This window comes from Taudactylus pleione, unplaced genomic scaffold (genome assembly GCF_031769625.1).
Source record: "Taudactylus pleione unplaced genomic scaffold, aTauple2 ptg000975l, whole genome shotgun sequence".
NCBI classification, from domain to species: Eukaryota; Metazoa; Chordata; class Amphibia; order Anura; family Myobatrachidae; genus Taudactylus; species Taudactylus pleione.
In genome coordinates, this window is record NW_028285376.1 from 287,194 (window position 1) to 305,532 (window position 18,339).

Here is an 18,339-nt window from a genome sequence, read left to right on the forward strand (position 1 = left end):
GTTAGGGTTAGGCACCCCTAAGGGAGGGTTAGGTTAGTAAATATAAAAAATACTTACCTGTTGGGATCTTCACTGACGGTCTTCCAGCATCGGGATTAGAACCGCTGGACATGCGTATTTCATACAGATTCCCTCCCGGACCATACTTACTGATAATTAGAAGTGATACAAGAATTAATACACAAATATTTAGAATTTTTGGCAAAATTTTTTTTTTTTTTAATGAAATAACACTATGCAATTAGCATTTACTTTAAAATGAACATAGAACATCAGTTATTGCCTTACAGAAGTCATTGAGCAACTCAGTTTGACAAAATGACACATGAAACAAGTGTAGCCAAAAGTAAAAACAAAAACGCACATAAAATAAATACTTATCTACAACTTAAGGACAAAGTTGAAAACTTGCCTTACTTAGGTTTCATTTTTATTACCCCAAACGTTTTATAAAAGTATATTAAACCAAAAATATGTACTGTACATTTGTCAACAACATTCACAGCTTTTGACAGGTGGCTCCTGTCTTGTTGGACCGGACTTTGACCCCTTGGCCTTATTCGGTTACAAACAAAGAAAAGAAAGACAACTTTAAAGATTGTGCAGGGGGCTTTCTTTCTGCAATATTCCTTTCATAGACAAACTTCACAACATATTGTTAAACATTCTCAAAGTAAAATAGCCATAATATAAAATACCATTCATAAATCAACAAAATGATATAATAAAAACACGGTATGTTTAACCTGGGCTCATTTGCCCACAATTCTCAAGTACAGTAAGAGAGGAACAATTTTGATTTTGAAATCTTTATGTTTTTGGCGTGAAGATCTAAAAGTATTATTTTCTCCAGCATGATGTTCCCAGAACAAGGAATGTTATTCATTTTTAGGGAAGAGGAAGGGGGTGGGGGCTATAGTTTGGCATGGTATAAGACTGCTTGCAAATGAAACAGGTTTGTAGATGTTTTAATACTTTAATTAGTCCTAATAAAAATATAACGTCCCTGAGTGTCAACTTCTAGCATTAAAGCCAGGCTACCTGGTATGTTTTAATGCAGTAGCAGGTTGCCAGAAAAAAGTAGCAGTGAACACGGGGCATAGAGTTAGAAACCGTTTTGGAGCAGTATTGTCAATAAAGAGCAGATGTGATTTTCCATGACCACAAACTAGAAAAAAAAGACAGTTATCCATTTAGCCCATGGCCTGCTCACAAAACAGGCCTTAAGAAATCCCTGCCAGGCTTGGAAGCGAAAAGCCAACCACATTTCCAGACGCACACGCCAAGGTTTAACCTGCACACGGTCCACGACTGCTGCAGGACGAGCACTATAGTACAATATGCACGGTCGGCATTTGTAACACATAGAAAGACGCAGGGCTAAATGTAATAGGTTCCGATCTTTAGCCGCTGCAGGGATTTAGGAGAGTCTCCTCATATTTTAAAGTGGTATTCATTTTAAGGCTTAACCAGCTTCATTTAGCCTTTAAAATGATTGCCACTTTAAAAATACTGGGAGATTTGCGGCTAAAGATCGGAACCCATTACATTTAGCCCGCAGAGTATGAGCACACCACACGTTTGGGAAAACTAAGTGTGGATTGTGAGCAAGTATAAATAAAACATAAAAAAGGCACTCCTGTGAATTAATGGCCCAAAACCTGCAGTGCTCACCCTGATGTTTTAATGGTTTGTTCCTTTATATATAGTAAGAGATCTTTTTAACACCTCCACTGCAATAGGAGCAGAATGTCAATTTATGGCAGCAGAATAGCTAAAATTCAGTAATACTCAATTGCAAGTTCTGACTGGGGAAAAAAATAAAAAAAAATGAACACTATTGCTGTTGGCACCACTCGGTTGCTCTTCAGTGGCTTTTGGTCGTGATCCTACAGGTCACCTATTAGTCTGGATATGGTGACTGTAAAGGAGGGGGGTATGGATTGCTGTTTTCTTCCACGATTTGTGACTTAGTGCCCAGGAGAACCTCATTTATCCCTCCTCTGTCCAGAATGCCGTCTTCATTATACAGATGTCTAAACCCATCAAAAAACTCATCTGTCTCCATGACAATTTCAGGAGGGTGCTCAGTATGAGGGAAGAAGGCGCCTGGTATAGGCTGGTCTGCATTCATTGATACACAATGTAATGGTGGAGTGTAGCCTGCTGAGGGAACACAGTGAGAGACTTGGTCCTTGTGATAGTCCTGTAAGTCTTTACTGGCAGACATCAAAATGTAGACGGGATTGGACGGAGTTTCAAGGCACTGGTCAACCAGTTCTTTACAACAGATGAATTTGACACGGTCAACCTGTAAAACATATTTGTATTCTCATTTTATCTAGTATTTATGTAAACATAAGATTTTTGCTTTTGCAGGCACCGCAATAGCCAAAGAAAGTATGGCTATGAATATAGTTTTCCTTTTTCAACAAGGTCCAACTGTATGATAGAGTATTTGAGGACAAGGGACAGAATAGTTTAAACAAAAAAAATAAATAAAATTCTAAAATGCAGATAATTTTTCACAGACGTATGATGCAACAAGTGACAATGGGCAAAGAAAAGAAAAACAAAAACAAATGTTCCATATCACTACAGAATCTAAAAAGAAGAACAAACCCAGCATGGGCGGTGTTTCTTCATAAGAACCAGTTTACTTTTATCCTGGCTCTAATGTAGTATGAAAAAAATCTCCAGATAGTGTTTATTGCCATTTAATAATTTTATTTATCTGCAACAGTTAATATTTCAAACAGCTGCAACTTTGAAATAAATATTTCACCTCAAGTTGTGATTTATGCATTACGGTATTATTAAGAACACCAGACTCACCTGGGGCTTAAACAGTGTGCACAGTTTATAGTCTGAAAGAGCAAGCAGCCCCTGTATAGTTACACCAGCAATACCCCCTTAGTACTCCATTTGGCTTCTCTGTATTAGATAGAAAAGAACCAATGGAGAGGCAGACTGTAGTTGAAGCTTATACAGCAGTGGCTTCCTCATCAAATTTGTCGCCACAGAAGACACGAGTTACTTACTTTGGGGAAAATGTATCAAACTTTCTAAAGAGTGTATACATTGTTCATAGCAACCAATTAGTTACGCGCTAGCATTTATCAAGTACATTCTATAAAATGATAGCTAGAAGTTGATCGATTGTTATGGGCTCTTTAGAAGGCACGATACAGTTCCACGAGCAAATACTTTAGCAGATTGAAGTTACAAGATGAAGCATTGCTGGTTAACGCTTACCTTCCCTCTGCCCCAGATAGAGACAGTTACCTGCACATCCCAAATAAATGATCATATTGAAAATTGTACTTAGGCAGTGCATGGTGGTGTGTGGATATAGGTGTAAAGGGGGAATGTAGAGAGACACATTCATGTGAAAGACAGACAAATAGGAGGAGAAAGAAGGAAAGCCAATAAAAACACAAAGCAGAAAAGATGAAGGCACCAGTGAGTGACACAAAAGCAGAAACGAGCATGCCAGAAGGTAAAGGAAAGCTGTAAAATGTGGGTGACCATATGCACTAGTGGGAATATTATTATTATAAGTCACGCACTCCTGTTGTGCAATTCATTTCCTCACAAGACCATTAGCCTTTGAAGGCTAGAAGTATTTAAAGCCAACACATCATTTACCTTCCGCCCCCTCAAAAAAAGTTTGTACAATTTCTTCTAAAGGAAATATTGACTGTTTTATGCCTACTTTTGCTTTCCTCAGCAGATCAGTCATAACAGGGAACCAGTCAGCTGCCATCCTCTCTAGCTCCAAGGTGATTATTGCCAAGGCCAACGTGGAACCTCTGAACTGCAATAACTGGTGGCACGCCATGCAGTGCTGTAGCTGCCTAATCAAGAGTGCAACATGGAGAGAAGGATTCATCTGAGAGAAGCCACCGAAGAGATGAGGCCAGTTGGACATCACGATGGCATGGAACTGCAGAAAGAGACACAAACGTCTACATGTCTAGGTCAATTGTCTCCATCTTCCACTTACGTTGACCAAACATGGCAAACAAAATGCAAATCACACCAGGAAGGCCAAAATGTGGCCATTTCTTTACGTGTCAATATATGTTATTATCCATTGGACTATTGAGCTTCTACTGAATGTAACAATGTGTTCTCCGAACACATTACAATAATTTGTGTGTGTATTTTGTCCCTTGGCTACTTAAGTGATCCTTGCACATGCTCCAAACATCAGTTACCCAGATTCCTAGGCAGAAAAACAACTACTTGTCTTCTAGATGGTACATGATGAGCATTGCACAATGAGAGACATTTGTCAACGGAGTTGTAGTTAAAAATGCTAATATCATTCTTTAAACTGTTGTATCCGATTTGTGACATTTATGAAAATACTGAAGTAATTTCTGTTCACGTGTGACATATCCTGATAATACTGATGTCACTTGTGGGTGCAGTCTGCTTAACAGCTGTGACAGATCCAAGATGAAGCGGAGAACAGATATAGAAAGAAACTACTAACACTACAGGGGCAGAGGTGTGCACATCAATGTAGTATCATTGTCATTGTTCGACTTGATTTATATGTGATATTCCATCATCTATGACTAGATAAAAAAAAAAAAAGTATTTTTTTTAAATAGTAAACATTGACTAAAAGATTATAACCTTAAAAACGAAGTGTTCAGTTGCTCCGTTGAAAAATGACCCACATTATGTTGTGTCACAAAAGGTTTAGTCGAGAAATATTTATTTTAGAAATATATCACTTATTTTTTATTTATTCTGCAATCTCACCCTTTTCAGATTAGCTGTATTATCTAGAAATATTGCCAGCGGTTCCCAACAGTCTAGGCATTCCATTATTGCAACCAACAACAATCAGAAAGAACATATATAAATAATAAGATACATTTATTACAGTAGCAGAGAATTATCCTAAGAATAATAATGCACACACAAACATATACAGGGATAATAAAAGTAGAGTTAGGAGTATTTAAAAGCTTTAAAACATTTTTTTTTGTTTTAGGGCCTAGGCGACCACATGCCAGGCCAAGCATTGCACATTGCAGTTAGAACTGCAATCTGTATCTATTCAGCATTTTGCTGTGAATAATGGCTGCCATATTTGGCAGCAAACATGAATACAAATCAGACCTTCATTTTATGGTGCAAGACAGGTCCTATTATTCCCCTCTACCTACAGTTTTGCCTTAACCTAAATCTTTTCTCTTCTAGAACATGTGGCCCGCGGTCCAGCAGGGAATGGATCAGACACACTTTGGCCTTCCACATTCACGTGATGTAATAAGTGCCAGTTTGATGATATGTTAGCATCAGGTCTGATAAAAGAAGCTTTCTTAGTGACAGGTGTACAATGTGTCAAAACAAACAAACAAACTAAAAAAAAGCAGACAGCTTTCTGTGTACAGTGTTATTCGAATGAAAAGCAGAGTCAGAAATATTTTTGCAACATATTAAGATCATCATTTAGGTATTGTAAATGTCTTTTTTTTTTTATTATTATTAAAAAATAGGTACTTTGTCCATCTAAGTCAGTGACTTGCAAGTAGCTTCTAATATAGGTCTTCTGTAGCAGACGTGTATCTTGTATAACATCATACTCCTTTGAGTTCTATATGCTTACAGTGTTCAGGAAGTCCACTGGCGTGGCCATGTGCAGATCCCACTGCAGCTTATTCAGGATGATTCTTTCCATCCTTAAGATCTCAGCAGAAGAGTATATACATCCACTCTGCACTGCAAGCTTCTTCACTGATGGTATTACCTGTAACATAATAAATAAAAGTTGAACCAAACATTTACAATGTTCTTGTTGGAAATCAAAATAGTAAAAAATTGTCTGTTTATTCCCCCCCCCCAAAAAAAAAAACGTTTTATTTATATATTTATTTTCGCAGTCTCAGTTTAAACGCTTATGTGTTGGGAGAATATGGTAGCCCAACAAGGCAAGGCCTACCATTTTAAAAACTATGCAACCTACTGCATTAAAACAGGGATCACTTTTTATTTAGCACAAGATGGGGGAAATATGGGACTCCCCACCAGTGATTAGTGTCGGTGGGAAAAAGGCAAGTAACCAGGGAGCACTTTACTGTGGACCCACTCATCCTTCGCAGCGAAGGGGGTTAAATGTTCTATAAAAGCATTTTTAACCATTACACAATGCATACTAGAAATGAATGCATTAAGCTTATGCATGCAAACTAAAATTAGGTATGGTCATTGATAAGGGTTTGGCCATACTATAGTGGTTATTAAACATAAAATATAAGTTAAGGATTTAGAACAAAAACAACACGTTCTAACGCAATGAACATCCACCTTTCCATTTAAATACATATCTTAAGACATACATTTTAACAAACTGCACTAGAAGCAGAATAGTACTGTAGTAATGAAATAAAAGTTAAACTACTGCAGTGGTCGCGAACCCTGGCACTCTAGCTGCTGTGGGACTACATATCCCAGCATGCCCTGCCACAGTTTTAGCATTCTGGCAGCGCATGCTGGGATATGTAGTTCCACAGCAGCTGGAGTGCCAGGGTTCGCCGCCACTGTACAAGGGGACTGCATATACAAACTCAGGTGACTCTCCTTACGTAGTACACCTAGCAAATGTGGGCAATATATGTATACGGTGGTTTTTAAGAAAACAGTATTTTGATACCTACAGTAGATAAGGATAATGTTTGCAAGTTTCCAACAGCAAATATCAATTAGTATTCTGAGAAACTGAGCATTTTATCAGCACTTCGAATTTATTTCTGGTATGCTTTTGTGTAACCCAATCTTTGCAACGGCCACTATACTATGTAATCACAGAGCGGTCAATGGCAGAGCTCCATTAAAGTTCTGAAAGCTCTTAAAAAAAAAAAAAAAAGTCTACTGACCACATCTGACAATTGCACCAGATTCATTACAAAACAGGCTACTGTGAAACTCCTAATCACCTCCTAGAAGCACACTGCGCTAGATGGGTTGCTATTGTCAACTAATATATGCCGGAAATGTGCCGTAGGGGCTCGTTTGTTTTTATACAGGATTCTAGAATACCGGTTTAGGTTTTAAATAGGGATGTGCAGGCTCGGATAGGTTCGAGTTTGCACGTGGAGTTCGGATTTTTCCCTCCAAAAAAACGGAACTCAGAAAGAGGCAAAACGTCATCTTACATGGACGAACATCATCATTCCTTTTTGTCCAGGAATGATGATGTTCGTCCATGTAAGATGACGTTTTGCCTCTTTCTGAGTTCCGTTTTTTTGGAGAGAAAAATCCGAACTCCACGTGCAAACTCGAACCTATCCGAGCCTGCACATCCCTAGTTTTAAAGTGAAGTTGTGAATGTGAGAAGCCTGCATCAATCTAGTGCGTATTAAAATATAAATCCAAACAAAACACTACTGGGTCATTCCATACCAAATCATCACAAAAAAAGTAACATTTCAACTCGACGTCTCAGATTTTCATGAAATTTGGTAGGATGATAGCCGACAAAGTAACTTTCATATGTAAAGTTTTAGCCCTCAGTGATACACTGTGTTCATGCTACAGGGTTGCAAACATGACAAAATATGTAAAATTTATACTTGCAAGGTCAACTGACACCAATCATAACTTTGCTTCTAATTGTGGTAGAATTTTCATGTTGGTCTTGTTTTGAAAAAATAGTTTTATATTTAAATATTGGACTTTTACATTTCAAGGTCACATGAAAGGTTAGTTCAAGAAGGGTTCAACTGCCGTACTTAATATTTTTTTTACTCCTGTTCCCAAAGGCTTTCCAAAATGCAACTTATACCAAAGAGACTGTATTTAAGTGTTTAACATACTCTATGTACAAAAAAATGTAAGATACTTTTTTTTAGACATTCAAGGTAAAAAGGACAAATCATGTGACCTTGACATGTAAAAGTCAATATTTAAATATAAAACTATTTTGTATGAAAACTATGGTCCCTTAGCTTCAAAACAAGAACATCCGACCTACAAAGTACCTCTATCACACAATTTAATGGTAACCACAAGGAGATAGAAAATATATTGGAACGACTGGCATATACTACTCTTGGATGAAGACGTTAAAATTTTTTACCTAACAAACCAATAATCATCTATAAAAAGGCAAGGAATCTAAAGCAACAACTGACAAAAATAAAGGATTACAAATATGGGAAATAAAGGCTTCTATCACTATATCAAATGCACGGCCTATAAGAATCAACTGGCAAACACTAAACCAGTACTAGAATTCTGTTCTACTAAAACAACAGCTACACAATTAAGGAAAACATTTCATGTGAAAGCAAAGGAGCCATCTATTGGATGCCCATGCGGCATCCAATACGTACACCAAACAAAGCGAAAAATAAAAAAGTGAGGATAGCTGAACATATATACGCACAGCCTATCGGCCCACTTCCTAAATCATCACAATAAGAACCCCAAAGGATTGAAATTCATAGGTATCCAAAAAAGAAAACCAAACTGGAGAGGAGAAAACATTGTAGATACCCTAAAGAAAAATGAAACAAAATGGATCTTCAATTTAACCTGTGAACCCCATGAACTAAAAATTGACATTGAGTTAAAAGTATTTTTATAATAAAAAGTGACACCAATTTTTTTCTGAAACAGGCGAATACACTATAAAATACCTCCCTTTCTTCTTTTTAATAAAAACTTGTTTTGTTTTAAGCTTGCTAGAACAACTTTTACAGATTAAATTATTGTAGATTTTTTACATAAAAGTCTAATTATAAAAAAACAAAAAAAAAAAACAAAACACACGTTTTTATATATTTGTTAGTATGGAAACCTTCCCATCCATGTCTCAAAACCCTTCCTAAACATACATATATTCTGTACACATTCAATCTTAACATAGGCACAACAGACAAAAGCAAAAAAGATGGAGTTTCAATGGAAATCCAGGAAACACGCTTGCCGCTGTTTCCAGTTGGACTTTGGTTTTAAGTTCCGGTTTTCCCCACCACTTTAGTCTAATTAAAGACCGTATATATTCCCCGTTTTGGACAAACTCCAATTTATCTTTGAAAAAGCACCCTGGAAGGTGTGAAATATGTTGGGACTGCGCCTAGACAACTAAGGAGTCTGCACAACCAAGTGGAGTGAAGAGGAGTCCGGCCGCCAGGTACTCGAAGCGGCGTCTGAAGTCACCAACCAGCGCTGCGGCCACACACGCTGTGGTCCCCGGCCGGAGAGGCAACAACACTATCGCTGTCTCAGTGAGTCCTGGGATACCGTAAAACCCTATCTGTGCGGTCTTTGTCTTCTCTCCATCTGTGTAAACCTCCAGAACCACAAGACGAGGTCTTCTGCCAATAACAGCCACCCGCTGTTCCCTTAGAACTGAATACATTCACCGGTACATAGGTGGCCGTCTGGACTTAAACTCGAGATAGTAGCAGTTTACACAGATATCCTAGGAAGACCAGGGTATGCGTGACACCTACAAGAGGAGTGACAGGAGAACAGCATCTGCTGGTTAAGGTCTGGAGCTGCTGAAGAGTCAGGAAATGGCTTATAAAGGAGCCAGTGTGCATCTAATGTCGCGATGCAGCTTTGTCTGGCGTGATGCGGATGGTATTGATGTGGCACGGAGTGACCGTGGTGCAGCTAAGTAAACCGGAATGCAGCTGGTATAGCTGATGGTAATTGATGCGGCCTGGAGTGACCATGATGCAGCTTAGTTAGCTGTGATGCGGCTGGTACAGCCGGTGGTATGGATGCGGCCTGGAGTGATCTTGGTTCGGCTACACTAGTTAGAGAAAGTGACAGTACCAGACTATAGTGCGGAACATACAGGACTATACTACGCCATCTCCCACTTCCTCCACTTATTCTCTAAAAAGAGCTGAAACATTACCATCACGGTTAGTGCTTCCTTTGTCATCAAAATGTTTTATATTTTTATTTTCTGATTGCTGTTATGTCTGTTTATGTTACACATAGCGCTTGTTCTTATTATAGTTATACAACTAGCGTGGATATACCTTTTAAACTATATATATACTGAACTTACAATGTATATAAAATACTACAAAGACTGAGGAACGGTCTCCTAGCTCTGCAAATACAGATGTGAATAATAATATCTGCACAGTGCTGCATAATATGTTTGCACTATACAAATAACATATATACTATGTAAATAGTAAATAATAAGCTTACATAAGAGGTGCTGTACCCCATTGGCTATGAATTAGGGATGAGCGGGTCGGATTCTGAAATCCGAACCCCCCCGATCCAAGTCGGGAACAGAGTCCGGCTCGGGTTTTCCCGCCTGACTCGGAACAGAAATCGAGGCAAAACATCATCATCCCACCTTCCGGATCTCTCGGGTTTTGGATCCTATAAAAGGTCCCCGCGTCGGCGCAATTTCTCACTCAGGCTGTGGACAGTAAAGAGGGAGGGAGGGAGTTCGGGCTGGCTGGGCTGTGTTGTGCTGCTGTTGTCCATAGGGCTATGTCCACTCCTCCAAAGTCCATAGGGGCTAGCTGGGCTGTGTTTTGCAGTGTCCCATAAAGGCTGTAGTCCAAAAGGGGTGCTGTACTGTTGTCCAGGGGGTGATCTGTCCATCAGGGTTGCTCCCCCCAAGTGCAAAAAAAAATTTATTTCTGTGTTTGTGAATTGTGTGCACTGTTGCTGCACGTGCATCAACAAAGGAGCAGCGCCAAGCGTGCGCCTGTGTCATAAGTAAAGGGCCGGCTAGCTCGTCTGTTAAAGGGTGGTGTAACCCCCAAAGTGCACTTCAAAAAAAATTATTCTTTTCTGTGTTGTGAATTGTGTGCGCTGTAGCCGCACGTGCCTCAAAGGAGCAGCGCCAAGCGTGCGTCTGTGTCATAAGTCTGTTAAAGGGTGGTGTAACCCCCAAAGTGCACTCCCAAAAAAATTTAAAATTCTTCTTTTCTGTGTTTGTGTGCGCCTTAGCCGCACGTATATTAGTGTTTTGGTACTTACCGATAAATCCCTTTCTCAGATTCCACAGGGGACACTGGAGCCTCAGTACAATGGGTATAGGAGTGGGTTAACCGGGAGCTGGCACCTTTAAATAAAAAACTACTGGTAGCTAGCTCCTCCCCTCTATACCCCCCCCCCCCCCCCCCAGGTCAGTCTAAAAACAACTTTGCCCGTGGGGAGCTGGAAAGTAAGGAGAAAGATACAGAAAAGCTACAGTAATCACATATACATAAGAAACCAAAACATATACATGAAAACAGTTCAGTTAGGCAACATTAAACGCAAACCAGCGTCTGAACCTGTAAAACAGTAACAATGCAGGTAGAATAGCACAGGGTGGGAATCATCCACCAGGGGACGTCCCAGAGCTTATATCCCGGATGGGAAAGCGCTGAGAGCCCTGCAATACCGCACGGCCAAACTCCGAAGCGGAGGCCGCAAAAGTATCAAAACGATAGAATCTTAGGAAGGTATGCGTGTCTGACCAAGTGGCTGCTCTACAAAGCTGGTTTAAGGAAACCCCACGAGCAGCCGCCCATGAAGGACCTACCGAGCGCGTAGAATGCGCCGTAATAGGACCTGGTGGTTGTTTGGAAGCCACCACGTATGCTTGCCTGATAGTGAAGCGAATCCATCTAGAAATGGTCTGTTTGGAGGCCGGCCAACCTGGACGGGCCACATCAAACCGAATAAACAAAAGCATCGGATTTACGGAGGGAGGCAGTCCTGTCAACGTAAATCCGGAGTGCTCTGACTACATCCAAGGATTTTGAATTTGAAGAGTCATCCTTAAACACCGGAACCACGCTAGGCTGGTTTATATGAAAGGCCGTTACCACTTTGGGGAGAAAAGCCCTTTGAGTACGCAGCTCCGCCCTATCTTCGTGGAAAATAAGGTAAGGAGGGCGGCAGGATAAAGCACTGAGTTCTGACACGCCTTGCCGAAGCGAGTGCCAACAGCAGAACCACCTTCCAGGTTAAGTACTTTATCTCCACTCTCTGTAATGGCTCAAAAGTATCAGACTGGAGGAAGGCCAACACCAAATCTAAATCCCATGGTGCCGTGGGAGGCACAAAAGGGGGTTGAATCCTGACAACTCCTTGGAGAAAAGTCTGTATATCCGTAAGCAAAGCCAATTTTCGCTGAAAGAAAATGGACAACGCGGATACCTGTACCTTTAACGAACCAAGACGAAGGCCTGCTGTGAGACCAGCCTGAAGAAAAAGAAGGAGACGTGATACTTTAAAGACTGACGGAAGAGAATTACATCTCTCACACCAAGCAACATATGTCTTCCATATGCGGTAGTAATGTTGAGAAGTGACTTCTTTCCTAGCCCGAATCATTGTGGGAATCACACTAGATGGAATACACTTTTTCCTGAGGACGGCCCTTTCAGCAGCCAGGCCGTCAAATGAAGCTGCCTTAAGTCGTGATAAACAAACGGGACCTGAAGAAGGAGGTCGTCCTGAAGAGGCAGTGGCTTGTCTATTAACAGATTCTGTATCTGGGAGTATCACGCTCGTCTGGGCCAATCTGGTGCCATCAAGAGCACCTTGATCCCTTCTCGCTTGATTCTTTGAAGCAAGCGCGGAATGAGCGGAAACGGAGGGAATAGGTTGTAATGAAACTTCCACGGAGCAGTCAGTGCGTCCACTGCAGCTGCCCGTGGGTCCCTTGTCCTGGAGTGATAAACTGGTAATTGGTGGTTTAACCTTGACGCCATAAGGTCGGCTGAGGACAGCCCCACCTCAGAGTTAGTTGCTGGAACACCTGAGGATTTAGCAACCTTTCCCCTGGATGAACGTCCTGCCGACTGAGGTAGTCGTCCTCCCAGTTTTCTACTCCTGGGATGAAGATCGCAGAAATCGCCACTGCAAATTCCTCTGCCCAAAGCAGAATCCTGGTTACCTCCCTCATGGCGGCTCTGCTTTTTGTGCCGCCCTGCCTGTTTATATACGCCACTGCAGTTGCGTTGTCCGACTGGACTCTGATTGCCTGACCCTCCAGCAGCGGATGCGCCAGCTGGAGAGCATAAAATACCGCTCTCAACTCTAGGATATTTATAGGCAATTTGGCTTCCTGCTGCGTCCAGTGCCCCTGAAAATGCTTTCCCAGAGTCACTGCTCCCCAGCCCCTCAGACTTGCGTCCGTGGTGAGGAGGGTCCAATCCCACACCGCAAACCTTTTCCCCGCCAGCAGGTGGGAAGGGTTCAACCACCAAATGAGAGATGTTAGAGTCTGAGGCACCAGGAGAACTCTCTGATGGAGAAAGAGGTGGGATCCTGACCACTGGGAGAGGAGATCCAGTTGAAAAGGACGGGCGTGAAATCTTGCATACTGAATCGCCTCGAAGGCCGCTACCATCTTCCCAAGAAGGCGGATACAGAGATGTACAGACACTTGGCGATGTTGTAAGACCAGGCGCACCATATGCTAAAATGGAGGCAGCCTTGTCTTGAGGCAGGAAAACTTTGTTGCACTGTGTCCAGTATCATTCCCAGGAATAGTAAGCGCTGTGTAGGGATCAGGGAGGACTTTTTGAAATTTAGTATCCAACCGTGTTGCAGGAGGATGCTCTGAGTTAAGTGAATGTCCCTTAACAGCTGAGCTTCCGATGAGGCTTTTATCAAGAGATCGTCTAAGTATGGAACAATGACGACCCCCTGACCATGCAGCAGGGCCATCATTGCCGCCATAACTTTTGTGAATACTCTTGGAGCTGACGAAAGTCCGAAAGGTAGGGCCTGGAATTGAAAATGCGAGACTAGGACCGCAAAACGAAGGAAGGCCTGATGGGGGGGGCCAGATGGGGATGTGGAGATAAGCATCCTTTATGTCTAAGGACACTAGAATCTCGTTCCTGTCGAGACCCTCTATAACAGATTGGAGAGATGCCATTTTGAATTTGAAAACTCGAAGATGAGGATTTAAACCCTTGAGATGGAGTCTGGGTCTCATGGAGCCGTCCGGTTTGGGCACCACAAACAGGCTGGAATAAAACCCTTGACCTCTCTGGCGGGTCGGAACATTCACTATTACCTGAGACAATAACAGCTTTTGTATTGCCTCCTGAGTTTCTCAGTTTTTTGCAACCAGAGGTAAACCGGTTTTGCAAAAACGAGAAAGAGGTTGGACCCTGAAGTCCAACTTCAGGCCGTGAATAATGATGTCCCTGACCCAGGCGTCCTGGCAAGACTGGATCCAAATTTCCTTGAAACGTAAGAGGCGCGCCCCAACCCTGGGATCCCCCAAATGAGAAGGAAGGACGTCATGCGGCAGGCTTGGCAGCTGCCTTGTCCTGCTGAGTGTTGGAGGCGGCTGATGTCGAAGCTCTACCTCGGCCTCTGGAACCTCTGGAGAAGGCCGAACCTCCTCTGGAACGCCCTCTAAATCTTCCAGAGGCACGAAAGGACCGAAAGGAGGGACCTACTAAAGGTCTTCTAGTAGGAGGAGCTGCAGATGGTAGGTAAGTGGATTTCCCATCTGTAGCTTGCGAGATCCACTTATCTAACTCCGATCTGAAAAGTACCTCCCCAGTAAAAGGAAGGGCCTCTACCGCTCTCTTGGACAGATATAGCTAATGCTGAAGATCTGGCGGATAGATTACAAATATCCTTAGACGCTTCTTCGAGGAATGCAGCAGACTCTGCAATCTGTTCGGCTAACTGAATTAAGTCGTCAGTTTGCGTACCTGTCTTAATCCCCTCTGCCAGCTGCAGCGCCCAGGCTTCAATGGCCTTATTTACCCAACAACTAACTGCTGGACGCATCAAAACCCCTGCAACTGTATGTAAGGATTTTAATGTGTGTTCCATCTTCCTATCCGAGGTTTCCTTTAGGGAAACCGCGCCAGGCACCGGAAGCACAGTTTTCTTGGAAAGACGGGCTACTGACGGGTACACTGCTGGAGGAGTTTCACATAATCTCCTACTGTCAGGTGGAAAGGGGTAATCAGACATATTTCTTAGAAATTTGAAATTTTTTGTCTGGGTGTTTCCATGCGGAAGAAAGAATCTCAAACAGCTCTTCCGATGCTGGAAAAGTAACAGACTGTTTAAATCTTTTACCGAAAATAGATGGTTTTTCAGTAACCTCTAAATCCTCTACATGTAATACCTGGCGTACTGCTGTAATTAAAGCATCCACGCCCTGAGATGCAGGTTCGGGGTCCTCAGGAATGTAAATTTCCTCTTCCTGAATCTCGCCCTCTTCAGGGTCCTGCAACTCCTCATCCTCTGATTCATCCCAGCATAAGGGGTTATGAATCAATCTCTTACTAAGGACCTGAGCAGGAGAAGAAGCAGGTGGGGCCTGGGACATTGCTTTTGTAAGTCCCTCAACAGATCTGGCCAGAGAGCGAGCCCAATCTGGTTCAGCTGCTGTCTGTCTTAGCCTCTCCCTGTCCTTGCGAGCTGCTTCCAGCTCTGATGACAGATTTGATATAACTGATGTCAATTGATCAGACCACATAGGCTGAACTACAAGATCAGTATCTAGAGGCATAGACACACATTTATCACACAGTAAGGAAGTATTAGACTGTTCCTGTGAGAATTTCTCACCACAAGTCTTGCAAGAAAAAGACTTTTGGGCAGCTTTAGACCCCTTGGTAGACATGTCTATAGCACAGACACCACACACACACACACAGAGAAAAGGACAGGAAGACTGCAATAACAGATTATACAATCACACACACAGAGACCCTGCTGAAAGGGGCACAGAGGGAGATAAACTATGATCTTTGCAGTGCTAGCAGAAAAGTGCTGATAACAAGAAAAAAAAACTGCAAGTGCTGATACACAGAGTAATAGCCTGACTCCTAACACAGCTCTCTCTCCTCCCTGTAGTGCATGTAAAATGGCCACCAGCGTCCTTCTGGAAGCGCTGAGGCTGGTGGGAGGCAGGGATACACTGAACTTAGCCCTGCCTGTGCTGCCGGCGGCGGGCATGTGCTACGGGGTCCCGCGACGTGCATTGCATGCAGCGCGTCTTTGGGCACCCCAGAGACTGAGGTCTCTGTAGCAGGAGACCTCAGCGCAAACCGCATGCAGCAGCGGTGAGGTCTCCTCGGCAGCTCCATCGGCGCAGACAGGCAGGGGCAGTAAGGCTGCCTGTCTGTCCTCTTGCTGATAGCAGATCAACTTTTCAGAGCCCTAAGGAGGCTTACGTCCAGCTGCCAGGGCACATTTTTCAATCTGACCTGGGGGGGGGGGGGGTGTATAGAGGGGGAGGAGCTAGCTACCAGTAGTTTTTTTATTTAAAGGTGCCAGCTCCCGGTTAACCCACTCCTATACGCATTGTACTGAGGCTTCAGCGTCCCCTGGTGGATGATTCCCACCCTGTGCTATTCTACCTGCATTGTTACTGTTTTACAGGTTCAGACGCTGGTTTGCGTTTAATGTTGTCTAACTGAACTGTTCTTGTTTTCATGTATATGTTTTGGTTTCTTATGTATATGTGATTACTGTAGCTTTTCTGTATCTTTCTCCTTACTTTCCAGCTCCCCACGGGCAAAGTTGTTTTTAGACTGACCTGGGGGGGGGGGGGTATAGACGGGAGGAGCTAGCTACCAGTAGTTTTTTATTTAAAGGTGCCAGCTCCCGGTTAACCCACTCCTATACGCATTGTACTGAGGCTCCAGTGTCCCCTGGTGGATGAAGGAGAAATATCAATATAAACATAAATGGAGGACAAAACTTTGTCCGATAAAAATAAAATATGGAAAGATCAAGAACTACTTCCTCCTAGTGCTGAAGCTGCTGCCACTAGTCATGACAGACGATAAAATGCCATCAATGTCATAGTAGAGGGCATATAAAATCCCAAATGACAAAGTTCAGGAAAATGACCTTAAAAAAAAAAAAACATTTAAAATCATCTGAGAAGAAACGTAAACTTGCCAATATCACATTTATGACACAGAGTGGCAAGGAATGGCTAAGTTCTATCCCTATGTTCATGACTAGTGGTTCAGCTTCACATGACGATGGAAGCCCTCCTCCCGCTACAAAAATCAAACGAGTTAAGCTGGCAAAAGCACAGCGAAGAACTGTGCGTTCTAAGAAGATATCACAAATCCCCAAGGAGAGTCCAAGTGTGGTGGTGGTTGCGATGCCTGACCTTCCCAGCACTGGACGGGAAGAGGTGGCTCTTTCCACCATTTGCACGCCCTCTGCAAGTGCTGGAAGGAGCACCCACAGTCCACTTGCTGATAATCAAATTGAAGATGTCACTGTTGAAGTACAACAGGATGAGGATACTGGTGTAGCTGGCGCTGAGGAGGAAGTTGGCGAGGAGGATTCTGATGGTGATGTGGTTTGTTTAAATCAGGCTCCAGGGGAGACAGTTGTTGTCCGTGGGATGAAAAAGCCCATCACGGTCATGCCTGGGCAGAAGACCAAGCATTCCACCTCTTTGGTCTGGCAATATTTCTATGCAAATCCGGACAACAACTGTCTTGCCATATGTACCATATGTAAAAGGTGAAAAATAGGGGTAGGGAAGTTAACCACCTAGGAACATCCTCCCTTATACGTCACCTGCAGCGCGTTCATTTAAAGTTACTGTCAAGTTCAGAAACTTTGGCTAAGACCATAAGCAGTGCAGGGACACCTAAATCCCTTTGTTCTGTTGTATCCAAGCGCCTGCAAACCACACCGTCAACTCCCTCCTCGTCAATTTCCTCCTTAGTCAGGATCAGAAGTAGTCCTGCAGGCCATGTCACTGGCATGACTGACTCTCCTATCCGGGATTCCTCCGGGGGATCCTGCATTGCTACGCCTACTGTTACCGCTGCTACGGTTGCTGCTGGGAGTCGTTCATCATCCCAGAGAGGAAGTAGGAACACCACTACTTTTACTAAACAATTGACCCTCCAACAGTACTTAGCGACGAGGATGAAGTACGACAGCAGTCATCCTGAAGCAAAACGGATAACGGAGGCCTTGACTGCTATGTTGGTGTTAGACGTGCGTCCGGTATCCGACATTAGTGCATTGGGATTTAGACAATTGATGGAGGTAGTGTGTCCCCGGTTCCAAATCCCATCTAGATTCCACTTCACTAGGCAGGCGATACCGAGACTGTACAGAAACGTCAGAAAAAGTGTCCTCAGTGTGGTAAAAAATGTGGTTGTACCCAATGTCCACTTAATCACGGACATGTGGACAAGTGGAACAGGGCAGACTAAGGACTATATGACTGTATCACCTTACGCAGCAACATCACCAGTAGCATCATCTCAGAAACGCCAGCTCGTTCGAAGGCAGGCTGTATCACCGGTTAAAGTAAGAGGCACACCACCGACAACCTCTTAGAGAAACTGAGGGAAATCATCGCCCAGTGGC

At 42.9% G+C, this 18,339-nt stretch overlaps 2 protein-coding genes across 3 annotated transcripts in view; one reads left to right on the forward strand and one right to left on the reverse strand.

The window, feature by feature from the left end:
* SEPTIN8 (septin 8) overlaps positions 1 to 5,810 on the forward strand; it is a 117,758-nt gene extending 111,948 nt beyond the window's left edge. For both annotated transcript variants that reach the window (XM_088460703.1, XM_088460702.1), the window contains exon 10: positions 3,731 to 5,810. In XM_088460703.1, the coding sequence (XP_088316829.1) occupies positions 3,731 to 3,896 (166 nt within the window). In that variant the 3' untranslated portion in view covers positions 3,897 to 5,810. The remainder of the gene's footprint in view (positions 1 to 3,730) is intronic.
* LOC148454621 (cyclin-I-like) overlaps positions 3,974 to 18,339 on the reverse strand; it is a 31,390-nt gene continuing 17,024 nt past the window's right edge. The window contains exon 5 of the mRNA XM_088460706.1: positions 3,974 to 5,770. Within this exon, the coding sequence (XP_088316832.1) occupies positions 5,618 to 5,770 (153 nt within the window). The 3' untranslated portion in view covers positions 3,974 to 5,617. The remainder of the gene's footprint in view (positions 5,771 to 18,339) is intronic.